General features: G+C 46.9%; 1 protein-coding gene across 1 annotated transcript in view; it reads right to left on the bottom strand.

Moving 5' to 3' along the window:
• Positions 1 to 10,923: 10,923 nt before the first annotated feature.
• The window catches only part of SIDT1 (SID1 transmembrane family, member 1), a gene marked incomplete at its 5' end in the record, with an annotated part of 27,110 nt that continues 16,407 nt past the window's right edge, over positions 10,924 to 21,626 (bottom strand). The window contains 12 exons of the mRNA XM_009082802.1: positions 10,924 to 10,986; positions 11,918 to 12,031; positions 12,772 to 12,882; positions 13,148 to 13,253; positions 14,060 to 14,106; positions 15,235 to 15,311; positions 16,501 to 16,609; positions 18,260 to 18,396; positions 19,285 to 19,402; positions 19,841 to 19,964; positions 20,545 to 20,618; positions 21,264 to 21,330. Of these exons, the coding sequence (XP_009081050.1) occupies positions 10,924 to 10,986; positions 11,918 to 12,031; positions 12,772 to 12,882; positions 13,148 to 13,253; positions 14,060 to 14,106; positions 15,235 to 15,311; positions 16,501 to 16,609; positions 18,260 to 18,396; positions 19,285 to 19,402; positions 19,841 to 19,964; positions 20,545 to 20,618; positions 21,264 to 21,330 (1,147 nt within the window). The remainder of the gene's footprint in view (positions 10,987 to 11,917; positions 12,032 to 12,771; positions 12,883 to 13,147; positions 13,254 to 14,059; positions 14,107 to 15,234; positions 15,312 to 16,500; positions 16,610 to 18,259; positions 18,397 to 19,284; positions 19,403 to 19,840; positions 19,965 to 20,544; positions 20,619 to 21,263; positions 21,331 to 21,626) is intronic.

Below are 21,626 nucleotides of genomic sequence, written 5' to 3'. Positions count from 1 at the left end.
ACTTCTAGTTGTTTATATATTTAAGAAGAAGAAATCGGATCTTCCTGGCATCCCTGGAGAGACCAGTCACAGCATCACTGTTTATTTGCCTACATGTATGTATATGGGTACTTTCTGTATTTATATACACAATGTTTCTCTACCCACCTTATTAACTCTAAAGCACCAGTGCCTATAGCAATGCTCACTTACTAGTAAACAGTAAGGGAGCAACACTGAGAGCTGTGCTTGGTTGTTGATTTTCCAACAATCAAGTTTGAAGTCTGAGTGTTCCAAGGTAAGGGCCACCCTCAGTAATACTTGGTGTAAAAGAAAGGAGTGAGAGCATCCATATGGGAGACAGGAAACAAGTGCTACAGGTATTGGTTTGTTGCTGTTGTGTTTACCTGAAACTGCAGAGGAACTTGAAATGGCTTGAGTTTCTCTTTTTCCTTTGTAAAATATCTTTAGGAGCCTGAACACAAGTCAAGTCTGTTAACTCGGTGTTAATTGAAAAAAGGCATTTGTTGTGCAGCTTTTGTCTCTTTGAAGTTTGGCACATGCACTTAACTTAAAGATGACTTTGCCTGGTGAAAATGACTATGTGTTCCCATGGTCAGCAATTAAAAATACTGTTTTAGAAAATTTAGATTTCTTTAACCCATGACTTCCCGTTTCTAAGACGAATTTTGTTTGGATCTGTTTTAGCAGTGGCTTCAGTTACTGCTGAACTTGGTCAACATTTTAATGTAGCTTATGACTCCTGGTGCAGTCAGCAGAGACAGCAGCTGTGTGTGTTGCCATTTTGTTGTTTGTTGCTGCAGGTTACCTCAGGGTTGGTTTTGTACCTTGTTTAACACCTTGTTAATGTCCTTCTTCTCTTTTCCACCCTCCTTTTCTTTGGTGCTGGAACACCAGCCTTCTGGTTTCTGTGAGTGACAGACCTTTGTGGTACCAGGCAGCACATGGGAGGAGGACTGAACCTGTGCCATCCCACAAAACAAGTGGGGATCCCTAGGGCACAGTTCTTAGTTAAAGCTGCTGACAGGATCAAGCCGAGTTAGTATCAGTACTCTGCACTTGAATGCACTTTTTATCTAAACCTGTGTGATTGTGGCTGAAGGAGAAACGTGTATGTCGAGACTGAAACATACCAGGAAGGCATTGGGATTAGAGCACCAAGAGGAAGGATGATGTGTTTGAGTTGTGAGAAACGGAGTGAATGTGTGTACATTGGCTGAGTCTCCAGGACTTTCACAAATTTTGGTCCTATTTCTTTTAAAGGAAAGGGAAGAACTAGGTAAAATTTATTTATTTAATGGCTCTGCAGTGTGATTTTTCTTCAAACAAGGCAGGCGTATTTGTCTTCTGTTTTTATGTGCTTGGAAATACCATTCTGGGTTTGATTCTTCAAATAACATAGTAACTTCAGGTTTTCTTGTATGCAATCCTCCCCCTGCTAGCTGGGGACTGGCAAAAACTGCTCCAGGGCCTCTTCTCTGGCCAGGGTAAGCTTGAAATGCTTATGTGTTGCCCACCAGTGTGTCATTTTGCTGCTCCTGGGACCTGTCACAGGCCCCTGTTGAAGGCAAGGGAGGAACATAGAAAACAATTGGGCTGTGTCTATAGTCTGTCCTGAGAATGCCTCTGCTCTTGTAACCTGTGGTCTGATGTTTTCCTGCAAAGCAAAGTAAAATAGTTCTGATTCTGATTTGGAATCACTTTTTAGTTCAGATGGAGCTTATCTTACACACAAAATCTATGTGGTGCATGTGTTTAAAATAATCAATTGAATATTAATTTCAGTTCACAGCAAGGCAGTTTGTCTCTTGCCCAAGTGCAGCTACCGATGGAGTGGCAACTACTGAGGCTGTGCAGGGAGCAGGAGGGTTAGGAATGACAGTCAGTCCTGAGCTTCAAACTGACCAAGCCAACTGCAGAACTGGGTGTTCTGGGGTGAGACTCTTGATCAAATGGCTTTCCCTAATGCTCTCAAAGGGGGTGCCTCAGCTGGTGGAATGAGTTCCATAACAGTGAGTGTTTCCATGGGTTGTGGACTTTGAGGAGGGAAGCAAACCTGCCATTCTTGCTCTCTTTAAACAGTATTGTGTGTGCAGTGGTGTATTTGGCTTTCAAGATGAAAAAAAAAAGTAATCAGTCCTGGCTTCCAGGACTTTATATAAAGATATTAATTCTGTTCATCATTCCAGACATTCATGTAGTACCACATTAGTTTCCTCAGCTGGGAAAACTACACTAAATCATGATGTCTGTGAAAACTGGAGTGTGCTTGTAAACCTGTTGCAACACTTGAATGTCCACAGATCCGTATGGCCAGATAGGATTCATCCCAGAGAACTGAAGGAACAAGGAAGATATATGGCAGGACCCCTCTTGATCATCTACCAGAAGTCTGGGGAGGTCCCTGCTGATAGGAAGGTGGATGGCATTATTCCAGTCTACAGAAGGGGCATGAGAGAAGAACCCATGGAACTACAGACTCTAAGTCTAACCTCATGTCCTGGGAAAATTATGGAGAAGACTGGTGCTATTGAAAGGCCTTAGAGGAATAATGCAATCAGGCACAGTCAACATGGAATCATAAAGGGAAAGTCCTATTTAGCTAATTTGATACCCTTCTATGATAAGGTTACCTGCCTGTTGGGTGAAGGGAAAGGGGCAGATAGAATATTTCTGGATTTTAGTAAGGCTTGTTGATACTGTCCTTCACAGTACCCTTTGGAACAAGTTGTCCAGCTGTGGGATGAGCAGGTTCACAATGTGCTGGGTGAAGAACAGGCTGAAGGACAGAGCTCAAAGGGGTGTAGTGAATGGGGCTACACGTGGCTGGCAGCCAGTCACCAGCAGTGTTCCTCAGGGCTCAATTTCAGGGCCAGCTCTGTCCAGTATATTTAGCACTGATCTGGATGCAGGAGTTGAATGCACTGTTGTTGAATTTGCTGATGACACCAAACTGGGAGGTGCAGTTGACTCTTGAGGGACAAGATGCTTTGCAGAGGGACCTGGATAGATTGGAGTATTGGACTGTGAGTAATGGGATGAAATTTAACAAGTTCAAGTGTCAAATTCTGCACTTGGGACACAGTACTGCTGGACACAGGTATAAAGTGGAAGAGGAGTGGCTGGAGAGCAGCCCTGGGACCTAGAGGTGATGGGGAGCAGCAGCTCCATGTGAGTCAGCAGCGTGTGCCCTGGAAGCCCAGAGGGCAAACTGCATCCTGGGGTGCATCAAACACAGCATCACCAGGTAGGTGGAAGAGGGGATCGTCCTGCTGTGCTCAGCATTGGTGCAGCCTCACTTAGAGTGCTGGGTCCAGTTCTGGGCCACACAATTTGAGAAACGTGAAAAGGTCCTGTAATGACAGAGTAACAAAGCTGGTGGAAGGGCTGGCAGGCATGTCCTGGGAGGAGTAGCTGTAGGCTCTGGGCTTGTGTAGTTTGGAGATACAGGGCCTGATGAAGGGCAAATGGAGTGGGAGGTGCTGGTCCCTTCTCCCTGGTATCCATTGATCCATTGTGGGAAGGACTCAAAGGTTCAGACTGGACATTAGGAAGCATTTCTTTATTGAGAGGGTGGTCAGACACTGGAACAGGCTTCCTAGAGGTGGTCAATGCCCCAAGCATATTCAAGAAGCATTTGAACAACATACTTTAAACTTTGGTCAGCCTGGAAGGGGTCAGGCAGTTGGACTGGGTGGTTGTTGTAGGTCCCTTCCAACTGAAGTAGTCTATTCTATTCTCTTATTCCTTCATACTGATTTCACTATTAATTTTACTGGTGTGATATCAAGGTACTGGTATTAAATCCAGTCCTTGAGTACTCGCAATAGAAGATGTCAGCTGTGATTTTGTTTGGGGTTTTTTCATGCTGTACATGATTTTCTGAGGAGGCAGTAACTGTGTCACTAATTTTCACGTGCCCCTGTTCTGTTTACAGAGATAACCAAAAACAGCAGCCTTGCCCACAGGATACCTGAAGTGCAGTTAATCACAGCACAGGTATTTTAGAGATACAAAGACTACTGCAATTCTGCAGGAACTGCACAGTTTTGCAGTATGTGACTCAAAAGTAGTTACTGTGTGACCCTCAGTCTTCTGCAGGGGATTGTTCCTCACATTGTTGTGACAGGGCATGGCAATTCCTGTGTAATCACCATGCCACTTTGTCATCCTTCTCAGGGCTTTTTCTGAAACCTGCCAAACCAGGATGGAGAAATATATTTCGTTCCCCTGCTTGAACATGGCAATTTCTGTTGAACTTCAACCACATACCTGTGTGAGTCTTTCTAAGTGCTGTGACACTAAATGATCCTGTGGCGTTGGTGTGGGATCAGGAAGACTGCTATGAAAAGAAATGTAGGCAGACCTCTCTGCAAGAGCTTCATATAAGCACATTGGTCCAAATTCTGGTATTTACACTGCTGACTGGCTTTTAGATAAATTTCTTTAAATAAAATTGGCTCTGATTTGTAGTCTTTGGGTCTAATTGACTGTCCAAGTTAGGCTTTGCATGCTGAATCTGGCCTGGTCCCTTGGATTGAAAGCAGCTTGTAGGCTTCAGCTTCTCACATGTTCATGCTCTTTTGCCTTTAAGAACAGTGGAGGCACTGGATATTTCACATCAAAAGAGAGGAAGCTAGATGTTAAGTAATTTAACAAACAGTTAGTTTTTAATTATTAAATTGTTTTGGGTTTTCCTTGTCACCATAAACTAATCCCACCTGCCATTCTAGATTGACTGGACTTCTTGCACTCAGTTTTGTGGGTTGGTTTGTGACACTGATGGGTTGCTGTCTTGGTCCTTTCCCAGAGCTTTGGGCTTTGTTCTCAGGAAGAGAAGCAACTTGGACATTACCATGGAGTGGAAACTATTCTTTCTTTATTTTTCCTTTCCCCTGCCATTGAACCTGTTGTGTTTAGTATTGGGTTGATAAGGCTCACCTTGCTTCAATCTTTGCTTGAGGAGGGCAGCTTGAGAAAGGAGCTTCTCTGTAAGTTTTGCAGATTGAATGATTCTGGTTTACTTGTTATGATAACAATTTGGCAAGTAAATACCTTTTCTTCAGCGAACATCTATGACACCAGTCGTTTATGTTTTTCTCCTGAGAATTACCTGACAACAGTCCCTTTGTTTTTCAAGATATATGTGGTTTTAGTTGCAATTTGTTAGCCTAAGAATGGTGTTTTCTCTGGGAAATATTTTTGGAAGGTTACTTACACTAAGACAGAGTTTGTTTTGGCTTTGAAGGTAGGAAAGAATACCCAGTACTGTTTAATTTAGCAAAATAAGCAGTGGAAGCAAAAGCTTGGGCACTACCTCTGGGCTGGGACTGCCACAGCTGACAGGTGTTGTGTGGGGCTGTGGCTTTCAGCTTGGCCTAAATTACTTCAACCAACAATAGTAAGTAGTGCTGGGCTGTATTGCACATATGTCAGTGAAGTCGTTGATTAATCCCTCAAGCATCCCTTAATATCAGGAAAATAAGAGCAGAGACAAACAAAGTTGAAAGTAGCCAATAAAATAGTAAAGTATTAATATTTATATACCTTTTGACTGAGAGGAAGGACCTCATTTAAGAACAGCTAAGGAAAACGAGAACTGAAGTGACTTAAGCTGGTGACTGAGCCTTACTGGAATGGGTTTTCCAGCTCCTGCTCCCAGCTCTAGTCACTATGTTGCTGCCCAGGTGGAAGAGCACCTCTGAAGAAAATAAACACACTGTGCTAGTCCAGAGCCTCCTGAATTTTGCACAGGTTTCTTACTGCACTTTAAAGCTGTGCTGCTGCTGTGGTTTGTGACTGCAGTGCTGTTGCAGGAAACAAATTGTGTGGCAGGGCAACTGCAGAGGGCATTGCTGGAGAAAAGGGGCTGGTTTATGATTTCTGGTCTCCTGTTGTCTTTTCCCCTTACTCTGAGGTACTGGCACAGTCCTGGCTCAAGGACTCAATCACAAACTCACACTGTTTCTGGATGACTGAGTGTAGTCAGCTTTGCTAAGAGCTGTGGTCTTTCTTTTGCTATTCCCCAAATAACTTTCATGCTCATCACTGGATCACATGATCCCACAGTCAAGACAGAGTAGGGCTGAATCTATGTATAGCAAATCGGTCAACTTTGTGTTGTTTTCTGATACAGTGATGTAAGAAGCATCATTCTTCATTATCACTTAACCTATCTGCTGCTGTTCCTTTCTCCTGCTGCCACTGTTCCAGCAGGGGTAGCAGTCACAGAGACAGGAGTGCCAGTGCAGACACAGGTTTGTGTGTGAGGGTATTCTCAACTTCCTACTGCCTCTGCCATTCCTAGAGTAAATCTAAAACCTCAGAGCACCAACACTTTATTCCCACTAGTTACACTGAGAGCAAGTTACTGTGTGAATCAGTGCAAGATTTAGCAGGTTTCTGGTTGTGATAATGCAAATTCATGTTCTCTGCAAACAAGCCCTGCTTAGTTACACAGAAGCCATTTATTATTTGCTGGTAAGTTTTTATGGGATACATGTTTTTTAAAAAGGCATTTCTTTCTGCCTCACCGAAAGTATCCAAGTTCGTAATATGTGCTGCTGTTTTGGCAATCACAAGTGTGAAACAACAGAGCTCATAGTGGGTTAGACCCTGTTCCTGCCCACTCACTGTGAGAAGGGAATCAATGATGGATTTTGCCACAGGAGATTAATTGAAGATGCTGTTGCCCTCCACAATGTAAATTATTTATATTCAGTCCAGAGTCTTCTGCTGTGCTTCTGTTTTATACAGCTGTAAATTACTTGGATACAGTCCCAGTGGAAAGCCCTTACTATTTTCTAATGGAAAAAAAGGAACTCTGCAGTAGAAATCTATAATGAATGAACAGGAACATATCTTCCAATTGTAAATAAGATCTTGCTCTGTTTATTTTGACATCTTTTTACAAATGTGTTGCATTCAGGTGTAAATATCCCAAAGCATGATCTTGTTCAGAGTTCTGAGATTTCTATTGTTAAATGTAATACTTTGTTTAATAGTTGTATTAATTATTTGTATAGATATGAACATGATAGTATTTTATTAAAAAAAAAAAAGAAAAACACTCTGAATACTGTGTTCTTGTTGGTACAGCTTCTTTCCCCATGGAAATTCATGCCATTTACTCTTCAAGACAGGTGAGTACAAAAGCTTTGCTGTGAGACTGGGAATTTAGTTACTGTTTTTGACTATTGTAGGTAGCAGTGTTATGGACCACATTATTTGGAGATATAAAACTACATAACCCAGAATAAGCATACACATGAAGTATGTGAATAATGCATGGCAGGTGCTGTCTCTGCCCAGGTGACAGTGATCACTGTGTTGACATACAACTTCAGCTTCTCGTGACACCCTACTGCATTGGTTTTGAAGTGCTCTACAACAGTTCTTCTGCCACTGTTCAAAGCTAAAGCATGTGGTTTGGATGAGAGCTGTGTAGACATGCTGTAAGGTAAGTAAAGTTTTCTGGGGGAGTGTTTTGGGAGAAGTTGACAGAATTAATATCAAACAATTCTTTTCAGGGGCTCTAGAGTACCTTGCTTATAAACCTTAAAATTCTCACAGACACAGAAGATGCTGTTATGGAAGGTGCTTGGGTTTGGTTTTTTTATTGAAGTTCAGTAATAAGAGAGCTAGGCTTCTATTTTGCTCCTTCAGTGACAGCCAGTATGCACAGTTCAATAAGGCTGTGCTCAGAACATCAAGGAGACAGGCACAGGACAAAGGATAAGCCTCTGAGCCATCACAGTAACCCACTCTCAGTCCCCTTCCCTACCCTGAGAGGGCAGCTCAGGCCTGAGAGCTGGCAGGCAAGGCACCCAGGAGCTGTGGAAAGAGAAGAGCAGGGTAAAGACAGGTCCCATTGTTACAGAGGAGGTAAAGCAGGGGCTGCTCAGCAGCAGCTTTCTGGCCCTGCACTACCCAAAATCGTTTGACACCTTCCACAACACTGCATTGGCTATTACTTGGGAAAACATTAAAGGCCTGGGGAAGGCAGCACAGGAGGTGTTAAAGACAAATGATACAGAGCTAAGTGTTCGCAGCTCTTCTGGTTATACAAACAGCACATGTACCTATCAACAGTTTTCTCCTTACCTCTCTGGTACAAAGGACTGAGGGAACCAGCATTTGCTAATCCTGCGCAGAAACCACACTGAAGTCTCTGGTCAGACTTGCCCATTTCATTTAAAAATATTCAGAGGGCTCTAGAGTGCTTTACCTGGTGCAATTGCAGCTACAAGGTGTGTTGGCAGCACAGACACCAGAGAAACGGGGCAGCTAAAAGATGAAAGGCCAGTGAAGTTCCTACAGGAGTTGGATGCTCTAACTGTTGAGTCTCAGGAAACAGCAGGGGCACTGTCTCCTGCTGCCAGGGCCAGTACAAGGGAAGCAGATAGAAGGGAGGGAATGGATGGTGCTGGCAGCAGTGCTATTGCTCTGTGTTACCACCTGCCTTCCATGTAGAGCTCAGCAAAGAGCACATCCTGCACAGCCCCAGTACTGTTACCGCAAATTTTGGTTTCACTGATCAGAGAAGTGCAGCTCCTACAGCAGCCTTTGCATTTAAAAGGAGGGCAGCACAGAGCACATGCTACAAAAATGCTATCAGTCAAACATTCTTACACCTTTGGGTACAGAAATGCAGGTGGTTCCATCTGCAGACCAAATTATAACTATGCTGGGCAAGACAGAGCACCACAGCCCCATCCAGAGTCCCTGATGGGGATGTCCTGTCTGAGTCTTGCTGCACTCAGCAATAAGGATTTGGGTTGTTTGGGGTTTTTGCACCTCAGACTTCCTGGCAGTGTTTCCTTATAGGAACAAAAACTGAGCTGCAGGCAAGCCTATGTAGGCAGTATTGAATTCAACCATCTTAGACATCCTAAGAACATATGGCAGGGCTGCAGGGTGGCTGAATGAAAACAGACTATCCTCAGCATGATACAACTCTGCTGGTGCTACTCGGACAAAAAGCAGTGTCATCCCCTTCCCAGCAGCCTCTGCTGACACTGTTAAGGAAGAGAAGCTCACGCTTGACAACAAGCCTGAGAAATCTAGCCCTGTTTCAAAAACAAAACATTCACAACTCCATCTGTAAGGCAAACCTGCAAGTCAAGCACAAAGCACTGTCAATACAACACGGTGCACCAGGACCATCTCCACTTTCGGCATGTTCTGGCACACCCTGCCTGAAACACAGCTACACCTCCAGAGCAGTGCAGCTCTGCTAGAGAAGACAACAGCTGGCAGCCTCTTGTGTCAGTCCTCCTCCAGCCTTCTCTTTACCCTGCCAAAGAGACTACAGTGACACACAAGAGTGTCTGTTTGTGACTCTACTGAGCTTCACAAAGGCAATTTGGTTAAGAGAACAAGTAGGTCATCCACACCTATGCTCAGGAAAGACCTGTGGTGGACCTAAGGATGACAGCAGCTGTGTGATGCCACTGGGTACCCCTCTGCCACAACTCTCTTTGCTGCTGCTGAGAGCTGAGCCAGAAGAATTCAGATCAATCTGTAGAGCAAGAAACCAGTAACATTTATTTTATTGACTATCTTAACAAATTCCAACTTAGAAAAAAACCAAAACATTTGGAGCAAAACCTTCCAAGGAGGTACAGACTCTTGGAGTAAACATTACCACAGTCTGCTTTAGTAAGCAGAAGTGGAAAGTCTTGACATTGCTGGGTCCACACGCATACACCAAAGTAAAAATGCTCAGACAACAAGAATGAGGACAGCAGGCCTCAAAAGAACACTTTTTAATTCAAAGTTAGTAAAACAGGTCCCATTTTAGATGCAAGGCCTGAAATAATTCACACCTAATTCTTGTTTTTTAAATAAGTAAGAAATTGAAAAGAATGCAGAAGCCATTTAAACTTATTTCAGATGCAGAAAAGTTAGAGAAAAAAGTTTGGCCCAGATCTTTAGTTAGAGAGAGCTCAACCCCAATTTTCCCCAAACCTCCTCTACACTCTCAGCCCATAAGGACACCTGCTTTGCCAAGTTTGTCCAAAGCCAGCTCATGGGAGGAGAAAGTCTGAGGCTGCTGGACAACATCCGCATTCCACCTTGCCCCTTTGGCAAGGCATGCAGCAGGAGCCAAAGAGCTGCCAAGGAGCTGCCCAGCACACAAAGTTGTGGCTTCACTGCACCATCTCTCTTGGGGTTGCTTGAGGACAGCATTTCTGGTGCCATGTTGGAGACCATCACACTGACAAGTGCCAGTGTGGCAGCTGCCAGAGAGAAGTGTGGTTATGCAATAGAAGTGAGAGAGGCTGCAAGAGCAAGACAGGAGGCTCTGTCAGAGCACTCATGGGCAGCTCTAGTCCATCTCCCTCCAACATGGCAGTCTTGTTACTGTGGCTCCCCACCAGCTACTGGAGAAGTCTTCACCAAAACGAAGAAAAAAAGAAAACAGTCCCCCCCACTGCCACCTCGGTTTGGAGTCCTTTGCCCCCTTGGTGACTGCAGAACAGGAACCAAACACTCTCCTTGTGCTGCTGAAGGGATGGACTCTCCAAGTGCAGCAGCCCACAGGGTACAGGTATCAGTTCCCAATGCAGGAGGAGCTGCCAAGTCTGCTCACCAGAGAGCAGTGGAGTACATCAGCAGCAACAAAGGGAAGGAAAGGTATATGCCTCCTTCCCACTTCCTTCCCTTTCGCTGGCTCCAGCACTCACTGCACCTACAAACCCATGCTGGAGAGTGCCTGCCCCAGAGGATGAGGTAGGAAACAAGCAAGTATGATCTTCCCTCCCAGTCCCACCTCAGTTACCACAGCACCCCTTGATGCTTGCTGTGGGATCCCACTGGGCTGTTGGCCATGGAAGCAGGCTCATTCCCCACAGACACCAGTGGCCCAGCGCCTTTGGCTGAGTGGTTTGGGATGCCCCTGTGCCCCTGTCCCCTGGGGACTCAGAACACTGGAATCTTGTCCCTGCGCACCGCATCCAGGTCATCATCCAGGGTCAGCAGGACCTGAGGAGGAAAGCACAAGGCAGATTCAGGTCTTGCTGGCAATCCCATGGCTGGGAAGAGTGACAGCTCCCAATGGCATCTCATTACAGGAGAACTCCACCTGGGCCACATCTCCAGCATGCAGAGGAGTTATGACAGCAACCATGTAGATGTGCCAGATTAACTTTTGTTCTGTAACACTCCCTGCAAGTCACTCTGGCAGCACAGCTGACAGGTAGCTCTGTCTGCAGTGCCGCAAGGACCTGAGCAGGTAATCCTGCCACAGCCATGCTGGAGATGCTGCTTGTAAACTGATCCCTCATCACTAGTCTCCAAAGACCCTTCTAGGAGGCAGAAGAGTGGGAAATGGTTGCAATGCCTGAGCAAGGGCCAGGCAGCTCCTTCACACATAGCTTGCACCTTGCACAGCTAGAGTTACGATTTCCCTCCAGGCTTTCCCAAAGCACTATGCTGTGACCCCACCCGAGGGGATGCCCTCCACCTTTGCCACCATAGAGACTATCAGGCCTGAAAAGAGGTACCAAGCAGACAAACACTAGAGTCAACTATGGAAGTGATGGAAAGCTCAGGAACCAAGCTCAACACCAGTGATCCTACTGCCTGGGTCTCCTTCTTGGGATACCTTCACAAATCCAAGAGAGGGTTAATCATAGCAGCAGCCCCTCAGCTTCCCCACAACAGCTGTGTGACCCACAGGCCCAAAGGGAATTTGAGGCCAGGAGGCACAGGGAACAACAAGGCAAAGCAGAATGCCTGATCCTCAATCCCACTGACAAGGAGCATCCCACTGTGAAGGACTGTCGGGGGGTGGAGTCGAGGCACTTCTGTGGGGTCCTGAAGCAGTCACAAGCTCCACGTGGATAGAGGGAGGCAACGTGGAAGAGGAGAGGGTGAGACCATGCAGCAGAGTTGGAGGCTCAGCAGGACTCACCAGAAAGGAGAAGAACAAGGCAGCTGCAGAGAGGAAGTGCCAGACATCATGGTCATCAAAGAAGCCCAGGAGGATGCATGGCCGGTTCTTTTCCCGGGACTCTGCTGGAGTCTCCTAGGGGAGCAGGCAGAGGGTTAGGACCTGATCTCCACTCACACAGGGCCCTTGCTGGCCACACTGGACACTCTATAGATCACTCTTAACCCTCCATGCAAGAGCCAAGAAAAAGCACTGTCTTGGCCAGACACATGCTGAGAGCAGGGCAGGAACACAATGTTATACTTAGACATGAAAATAGATGTGGGGCCACAGCCCAGAGCTGTGGGGAATACTCTGGTCTCCACATCTGAGGTCCTGCACAGCACAAGATGCAGAGCCTGCACCAGTCCACCCTGCAGCAAACCCCTCACTTCCATGGAGATGGATGTGATACTCTGTTAGAAGGCATCTAGTCAGAATTTAATAGCCTCCCAGGTCATGGAGAGCCCTCACAATTCCAGGCAGATTATTCCCCATTGCCCATCTACTCCAGGGATAAGTCTGCTATCCAGCACTGGTCAGGATTTGCCAGTTTTGCTTTCAGATCGCCAGCTCCTCCTCTGCCCCCTGGTGAGGACTAGTCACCTCCAGATCACCTGGGTCATAAGTAGCCTCGACACAGCTACATACATACAGTCATTTTTGGCTCAGCACATCTTCCCATGCTCCCTTCACAGTCTGCTGAAGGAGCTAAACCCTTGCAGCTCTCCATGAGCAGCCAAAGACTCTTCTCCAGCATATTTTTTGTGCAAAACAATGGGAAGGAAAGATGAGACACAGAGATGGAGAGAAGGACAGTGAAAGAAGAACTTTACCTCCCAGCTGCTGAGGGCCTGGAAGAAGAAGTAGAGGGCGGCTGCCCACACCACTGCTGTGGCCACAATGCAGAACATGGGGATGGGCAGGAGCTTCTCAGAGTTGCGGAGCTGTAGACAAGGACACAGCCTCACAACACACACCAACACACCAGCCTGTACCTGCAAAGGGCTGCCCACCCCAGGAAGACACAGCCCAGCAAATCCTAAAATGGCTACACATCATTCCTCCCCAACACCCTGTCCCACCCTGAGACCCACAAAGGCCCCTCCACTTCCCTCTGCAGCAACACAGGAACCCAAACTGCAGCCAGAAAAGAGACCCATCCCTTTGGACACAGACACCCCAGGGACAGCTACAGCTGCCTTCCTCTACCTTCATGATGATGTAGAAAGCCAAGTACAGCAGCAGGTTACAAATAAAGATCCCCAGGATGTAGGAGGCGAAATCTCTGGGCCGATACACCAGCCCAAAGATAGCACTGAAAGAGAGGGAAGAAGGGACATCAGACAGCTTCTTTCACTGGAGACAGGGTACATCCCCAAAGTGACAGCCACCTGCTGCCCCACAACCCCCAGACTGCAGGACACAGCAACACTGCCCCAAACGCTTGATTCCCTGGAGGAAATGCACTATTTGCTCTGCTTCCAGCCAAGGAAACTCAGCCATGGTCAGCTGCTGAAGCAACTGGAGATCCCAGAGGACAAGCAAGGGCCCTGGGTTGCTTCCCAGTAGGAACTGGCCTCAGACCTGTACATTTGGCAGAAGGCACGTCCCTGAGAAGCAGCTTTAGTGGGGGCCAAGGATTTTAGGTCTCATCCAAGAGTTGATCCCTCCCTTCCCATGCATGCAGTTACTGCTCAGCCAGGCTCTGTGACTAATGAGTGTCTGTCAAGTCTCCTGCACCTTGGCTATGCCACAGACCTCCTAGCTGTGTGAGAAGCAGGTGTACAGCATAACACAACACCACGGTACCAGGCCAGCCCTACATGAGCTCGGCCAGACGCAAGCCATGAGACAGCCCCAACTGTCTTTTCTTTGTCTGAAGGAACGTTTAGGGATGCCTCACATAGCTCACTAGTGCTGCGCTGCATTCTGCAGGTCTGCCTACCACCAGTGCTCCTCAGACCAAGCTCCCTGCCAAAATGTGTCAGAAAGGTTCCAGGACAGGGTTATTGCACAGACACTGCTGCATTTTCCCATCACTTTAGGCCACCTGTATGCCAGTATCAAATCCTGCTACCCACATGCACAAATACACAAGGCCCCAACAACGCCCGTACTTACAAGGACCAGTTGACCAGGTTTCCAACAATGAGCAGCACCATCCTGTCCTGGAGAAAAGACACTCATGAGCATATGAAAGCATAAGGGTATGCAAAAGAAGGCCTTTGCCTCAGAAATTCAGGATAACGTTATGTGAGGATTTGGAGTCTGGTTTCTGCAAGCACACATGCACCTGGATCTGTAGTTTGCTCTGCTGGAGCTTTTACCAGATGGAAACTGCTCTGGCCCACACTAATTTTAAGAAAGTGTTGCAAGCAGGCTGAACATCTTAAAAAGCACAAGCTCAGCATTTAAGAGATGAGCCTCAGGAGGTTCCACAAATCCTGATTGCTTCTACCGTTTTTCAAGTTAAATTCCTTTCCTCATAGTATTTTACAGAAAAATACTGCAGAAAGCAAGGACATGCTTGGAAGAGGTAGCAGGGAAGCTTTGGATAGCATCCCCCACATACTCAGAGACCTTTTTTCCTCCTCCTATCTTACTATTAGCTAGGGAAAACCTGTAACCACAGCAGGCAGAAGGATTACATCTGTGGGCATGTCCATTTATGCTTACAGCTGCTTTCATGACATGGCTGTTTCAGGCTGGCCACTTCATGCCTGAGTAGACCAAGTTTGCTTATTCAGAGCTGGGAAAATAAATAATAAAAAAAAAAAGAAAAGAATAAGGATGCTAATGGGTAAAAACACCATTTGGCCACAAGCCCTAATTAGCACTCTGTGCCAAGCAGCAACCAACCAACCAGTGGGACACAAGGCAACTGCCACCACTGTTTACTTTTTGCTGTCTGCCCTGAGGTCCTGCAGAAACGGCAATTGCTTTTGCTTAAGCCACAGAGCCAAAACTGTTGCAGCTCTCCCCAGAGAGACTGTGCTGCACAGAGCCTCATACCTGTTCCTCTGAATGGATGCCCCCAGAGAGCAAGTGCAAAGGCAAATCCTGTCAGGCTTATATCATCTTTGCTCTGATGTTTTATTCACCAAGCCTGAGATCAGGGGAGGCTTGGAGGTGGAGAGTAAACCACTCTCAGCAGAGATCTATGCTTACACAAACATTTTGAGGGAGTGAGAACAAGGGAAGCAGGGAGCATCACTTTTTCAAGTAGTCCCACTACTTTCCCCTGCACACTGCCTAAAGGGTGAGCAACTGCTGAGAGGTGCTGAGATATCACCCACCATGTACATTGGTCGACTGCACTGCTGGATACAGTCCGTGTAGAGCACCATCACTGCTCGTCGAAATATGCCCAAGTCTGTCAAAGAAGAGGATAAAAAGCCAGAACAGCTGGCAGAGTGAACTTCAGAATGCCAATGGTGAAAGATGTGGCCACCCACCAGCTAACAACAGAGAACTCAAGGTGTCAGTAGATTCTTTTCCTACCCTTTGGGAGCAGTCTGCGTTTAGCAGAAGGGCAGCCAGCACAGGATGTGGATGGCATGTGGCCAGAATGACAGATTGGAAAAAGAAATTTAAAAAATATCCTTGACACTAGCACTGCCCAGAAGTCAAACAGGCCTGTACCTGTAAACAGGCTGGCTTTGCAACCCCATCTCTGCAAGACAGATGTGTGTGTGCTGAAAGGGGGAAAAGCACATTCTCTGGAACAAGCTGACAGAGTAAAGAAACAGCAGAAACAGATCCCACAGCCCTTATAGGCACCTAGAGGGGCAGAGTGCACTCTAGACACTCCTGCTCTCAAAATCATTGGAGAAGCTTCACTGCAGAGCCATCAGTGACAGTGGGGATGACATACATGCACACACACACACACACCTTTCAACCACACATGAAGAGCTTGAAAAGACTCCTGAACCAACATCAGAGCTCTCTTGTGCTCTATCACCCCCTTCCTGCCAAAGAACATGACTGGCAGTCCTGCTGCAAGCTAGTTTCACTGCTCAAGAGCTGACCCCAGGTGGCACGCTAGTCTGCCTCCCTACACACATGCAAGCATCCCCAGCTGCTACACCCTGCACCATCAGTTCAACAGAATAAAGTGAGAGCTGCAGACAGTTACCTGAGTCAGGGCCATCTGAGGCAGACAGGAGCAGAAGAGAAAGGAGAAATAGGTTTGCAAGCAGAGCACAAGAGCCAGGTTCCCCACCAGACCCTGTTCCCTCTCACCTCATGACAGGGTGAGGCTCACCACTCTGAGCACAGCACTAGGGAGAGCCGCAGCTGAAAGGCAGGTGCCCTCAGAGCTCAGCCCTCCAGGCTCCCACAGAGCAGACAGGACCTGCTCACTCCCCTGGGTCAGGAAGCAGTAGCACAAGGACTTCAGGGGCCAGAAAGAGCATCAGATAGACGAGAGAGCACGGTAACGCAGAATACAAGCACAGGACAGGGAACTATGCTCAGGTGTGCCACACAGGTGACTCATGCAGGTGAGGACAGGAGGCACCTGCACACCCTAGAGAACATGGTTCAGTCCCAGCACTTACCAATCTTGAAGCGGCCCATGTAGTAGATCTGAGTGCTGAGAGCCAGCGCACCCAAAACATGGATCATTGAGAAAATAACCCAAAACCACACATCATTTTTCCCAAACACCTGAAAGCAAAGACATATTAAGAGCAAACTGAGCCCTGCTACAGCAGGACAAGCCTTTCCTGACCTATATCACCATGGGACATTATATAACCTCAGTGAATATGGAAAAGAAACCCCTAAATCTTCCAGCCTGAAAACATATCTATACATTCAAAGTCCAGAGAAGTAAGAGGAGCTCAGTATTCTGGAGAGGAGATCATTCTTTCTGAATACCCCTTCAGACAAGAACAGCAGCTGGCCCAGGGAGCAGAAATGCAGGGACTCCCAGGCCAGCCAAGCTCTCTGCTGAGCTGAGCACCAGCTCTCTGGCCAGGAATTAGATTTTTACAAAGGCGGTCACAGAAACAACCATTACTTTAATAAGTGTACTGTAGTATACCACACAGGACAGAAGTGCTCTGCAGGCAATTGCTCCTACTGTACACTTTTCATTTTATTTAAGGACTAGAAGTGACTTACAAGTGTAGATTAATGGTATATTAAAACCTTAAATTTTCAGTTATACATTAAGGAGACCAGAAAATCTGATCTGCCATCAGGCTGTGACCACGCCCATTCTTGGGGCACAGCACTTGCTGAACTCTTCCCTTTATTGGGGGGTGGGGATACCAAAAAGCAAGCAGAAAAGCCACTTCTACATTAATAGAACAAGGAAGACATGCAGCTTGTAAGCTCCACTGAACAGCTTCAAAGGACAAGACACAGCAACCCATAATAAAGCCCCAGTGTTTTGAACCTGGGTGTCAAGACCTACTGCACCTATCAAGAAATTCTTGGTAAGTCCCAAGTCTACCAGATGCTCCTGCATGCCTTATCCCACAGACAGTCTCCTACGCAGAGACCTTTGCAGAATCAATTGGTATTCTACATTATGTGTGGTAGTGAGGGGCTGACAGCCCACTGGGAACTAGCTGCTAGTTCAGCACAAGAATTCAATAGATTTTTGCCTGGTTACTGATGAATGAAAATGAGTCCTTCAACAGAAGGGAAGCAGAGACCCCCAAGGTAAAGCACAGGTTAGGGATTCAGGCAAGCCCAGCTCAAAACTTGCAATACTATAAGCAAACGGGCAATGGGCACAGCCCTGTACCAGTCCAGTGGCTCCAATGATTCCTTCTGCTCCAGTGGCCTTTCAAAAGGCAGGTACTCCAGAAATTTGCCTAGAATGCCCCCCAGACATTATTCTAGCCCTGTATCTCTTCAAAGATAGGAAGGCCAACTGCAGGAACTGTCCCAAACAACATGGAGTTTTCCAAAGGAAAGAAAGAGGCACAAGCAATGAGGTAGAAGACATTTGTCTCAGAAGCTCAGCCAGCCTTACACTCCCCTTCCTCCAATGAGAGTCACCCCACAGGAAGACCACCTGTGTGCTTGGACATGTCACCTGGATTCATGAATTTCTCCTCTTAAGAAGAATGGCATGTGCTGGGCAAAGCCCAAAAAGAGCTCACCCAGAGGAAACTGCTCTGCTCTTCTTCCTGAAAGCTCAGGGGAAGGGAGGAGGAAAACCCAAGAGAATGGGGACTTCAAATGCTAACAGCTGATTGACTCTCTTATCCTCCTCTGCTGCTTTCCCCAGTCATTTGCCCACTTAAGCTATGTTCCCAGTCACAGCATCTCCTTCCCAGGGAAATAGGGAGGGAACCATACCACTCCAAGGACAGCCAGACAGATCACCACAGCAAACGAGGCATAGGCAGAGTAGGCACTGGCATTGATGTCTGGGTGGCGAGTCTGGTAGAGCTTGAGCATGCACAGTCCCGCGATCATGTACATGAAGGAGGTGTCTGTAGAGGGAGCACAACACAAACAGTGAAAACAGGTACTGCCAAGAAAGTTGGGCCAAGAAAGCTGCTTCAAGTGCCACAAGTAGCACGGCAGCAATGTCAAACCCAAGGCTGGCAGGCACAAATCCCTGATGCTGCACTATATTGTACAACACCTTGTGCTTTGCCATCTTACAGCACGTCTACCAAACAAAACCTAAAGGGGGATCAGAAAATAAATGCCCACAGGGCAACACAGAAACAGGCAGGGAATCACAGAATGGTGGAGGCTGGAAGTGACCTCTAGTGGTCATCTGGTCCCACAACCCTTGCTCAAGCAAGGTCAGCCATCAAGTCCAGGACCATATCCAGTTAGGCTTTGAGTATCTCCACAGAATAATTCCCAACCTCTCCAGGCAACCCGTTCAAGTCTTTGACCATCCTCAAAGGAGGGGAAAAAAAATAAAATCCCTGTGGTTTAATTTGTGCCCAATTGCCTCCTGGCATGTCACTGGGCACCACTGAAGAGAACCTAGCTCACTCATCTTCCTTCCCTCTCATCAGGTATTCATGCATATAGACAAGATCCTGCCCAAGTCTTTTCTTCCTCCAGAAGGCAAAGGAGCCCACAGAGCAGAGTTTCCACAGAGATGGTAGGGGCTTTCTAGGCTTGAGCACTCTGCTGCTCAGGCTGTGAACTTACTACCTTCAAGCACTGAGCTGCAAAAGCAAAAGATCTTGCCAGCCATGCACTACAAGAGTCCCAAGAACTGGAGAGGAGGCTGACATGTTAGTCCCTGGCATTCTCACTGAAAACGCAGAGGGATGGGAAATATCAGCAACTCAGCAGGAGATACATCATGGAAAATCCTAGCTCCAGCTCAAAAGGAGAAAGGAAAAACAGCTTACCAAACTGGAAATTGGAGTAATTAGGGCAGACGTGGTAACAGGCACTGAGCACCCCTTCCATCATCAGAGCAATACCCATAGCATAAAAGAGACCAAAATGCTTTGGGATCCCATAGTCCTAGAAGAGAGCAGAGCTGCATAGTAAGTCAGTACCCTCACTGTCCTGATGACAGGTGAGATTCTGAGTTATCATAGGCACCTCCATTCTCTTTTGCTAATACATGTGCCAAGAATAAACTCTTGATTCTATAAGACAAATCAAACTTCTCTATAAACTGAAGCACTTTGGGATGCTCCTGCTGTTCCAGATCCTCCAGTCTTCATGTGCTCAGGCTGGGTCACCATGGCAGTATGTACATACTGTAAGCAGTAAAGTACTGGGGTGTGCAAGAACAGAAGCATCCCACCCAGAACCTTTTTCAGGGGAGGAAAAAAAGAGGAGGATTCATTCCTCCAGCAAGGAAGACAAATGGTAACCCATAGCATGTAACTCTGTTTTTCAAGCTCACCCTGATTTCCCTCCCTCCACTCAGCCCCATGAAATCATGCTTCCTACCAGGGTATAGATATCTTTCATCTCCATGGCCCGACGGTGAAGGATGTCCCTGCGCAACACAATGAGGAGGAAGAGAAACCCCAGCATCATGTGGCCCACATTGCTGAGGATGTTATTGAAGGCACTGCAGAAGAAAAAAAAGGAGGTTTAAGACAAATGCAGCACAGCAGCAGGAGGGTGAACCAGAGTGATAAGCTGAATCCATCTTGCTCCCCCCTCCACCATCCTCCACCTCAGCAGCTGCCAAACTGCCAGTTTTATACTCTGGATGATAATTTTAGGTTGAGCAGTTCACCTGCCCCAGTGAATTTAATACTTCCTCTGCAAGATTCCCAATTCTGGACTTTCTTTGCACTCCCACATTAATTCAGAGAAATGCTGCAGTGAAAGGACTGGTCTAAATTTCTTTGCAGAACTGCTCCTTCTTGGATACAAGTAAAAGTGTCCAATAGAGCATGGGAGCACCTCATTGCTGTGCCAATGATTTGCAAGGCCACCCAGATACAACATGTTCCCAGATGCACATGTCTCACAGTCACAGAAAGCCACTGCTGGGAAAAACAGAAAGATCAGAGTCCTAAACTCTCAGTGGTCTTATCAACACAGTTACTGTCAGCCTGGCAAGGATAAAGTCCTGACCTGGGCACAGCACAGACACTGGGGAGGCATGAGACATTAATGCAGTGACCACAAGGCTCACTCACCTCAGCACCCCAAGGGGATGAGCACACAGAAAGTTGTAGTAGCAGATGTCTTGATTGCCCGTCACATTCACTACCTGGGCAGAGAGGAGGTGGGAGACCAGATATTAGCAAAGCCTCCCTGCTCCGGAGGATTCACTTCAGGCAAACACTGGTTGTACACAAGGTGTACCGGGACACGGCCTAGCTCTAGAACTGGCACAGAGGAGTATTGACATCTGCAAAGGAAGGCTTTAGTGGAGGGACAAAAGATGTTGCCACAGACCACAAATCTCACAACACTGTCTTCAGAAACACTGTGGGCTCTCAACCCCACCACTAACAGATCTGCTTGCAGATATCTGAGCAATAGCAGGATAGCAAGGGTGGGGAGAAGGGAAATCACTTGTATCACAGCAAACCCTATTTGCTTTCAGTTGTCTTTTAGAGGTAACAGCAGATTCCTCCTGGCTCTAAAATGAAACAGGATCCAAATGAGACATCAGAAAAGCAGGAAAACAGCCATACTCCCACTTCTCAAGCCAAAATAGCAGAATTACAAGCTCAGTGAGCCAAGCTAGCTGTAACACTCAGCACAGTGCAGAGAGATCAGCTAAGGTAAACTTCTCAGGCAGAGCAGAATTTCTGGGAGATACCAGTTTCACTGTGATTGTCATCCCTACACAGTGCAACCACAGAGCAAGCTGAAAGGCAAGAAGGGACATCTACTGAGCCAAACGCACCGTCTGATAAGTGATGACAAGCTGGATGACTGGCAAGGCATAGAACACTGCAATGGTGATGATGTTCCTGCAGAAAGGAGACAGCAGTTACACACACCAAAACAATTGGTGCACACACAGAACAGAGCCTCACAGTGCTTGTGGAGGAATGTGCACACCTCAGTGTCTAAGGGCACAGACCCTGCTCTCTGGGGTTATGATCTCCTGAAGTAGGAGAGCAAGTGTGCTAATAATGCAAACAGGAGGCAAATGCTAAGGGCACAGGAAAAGACAGGATGTTGTCCATAAGGTCCTGTATTTGAGTGCAAATTTCTCCCTTTCCCCACTATATTCCAGCACACCGACTGAGCCACACTTAAAAGC

The sequence above is a fragment of the Acanthisitta chloris genome, unplaced genomic scaffold (assembly GCF_000695815.1).
Source record: "Acanthisitta chloris isolate BGI_N310 unplaced genomic scaffold, ASM69581v1 scaffold709, whole genome shotgun sequence".
NCBI lineage: Eukaryota > Metazoa > Chordata > Aves > Passeriformes > Acanthisittidae > Acanthisitta > Acanthisitta chloris.
This window is presented reverse-complemented; position numbering and strand designations above follow the sequence as displayed.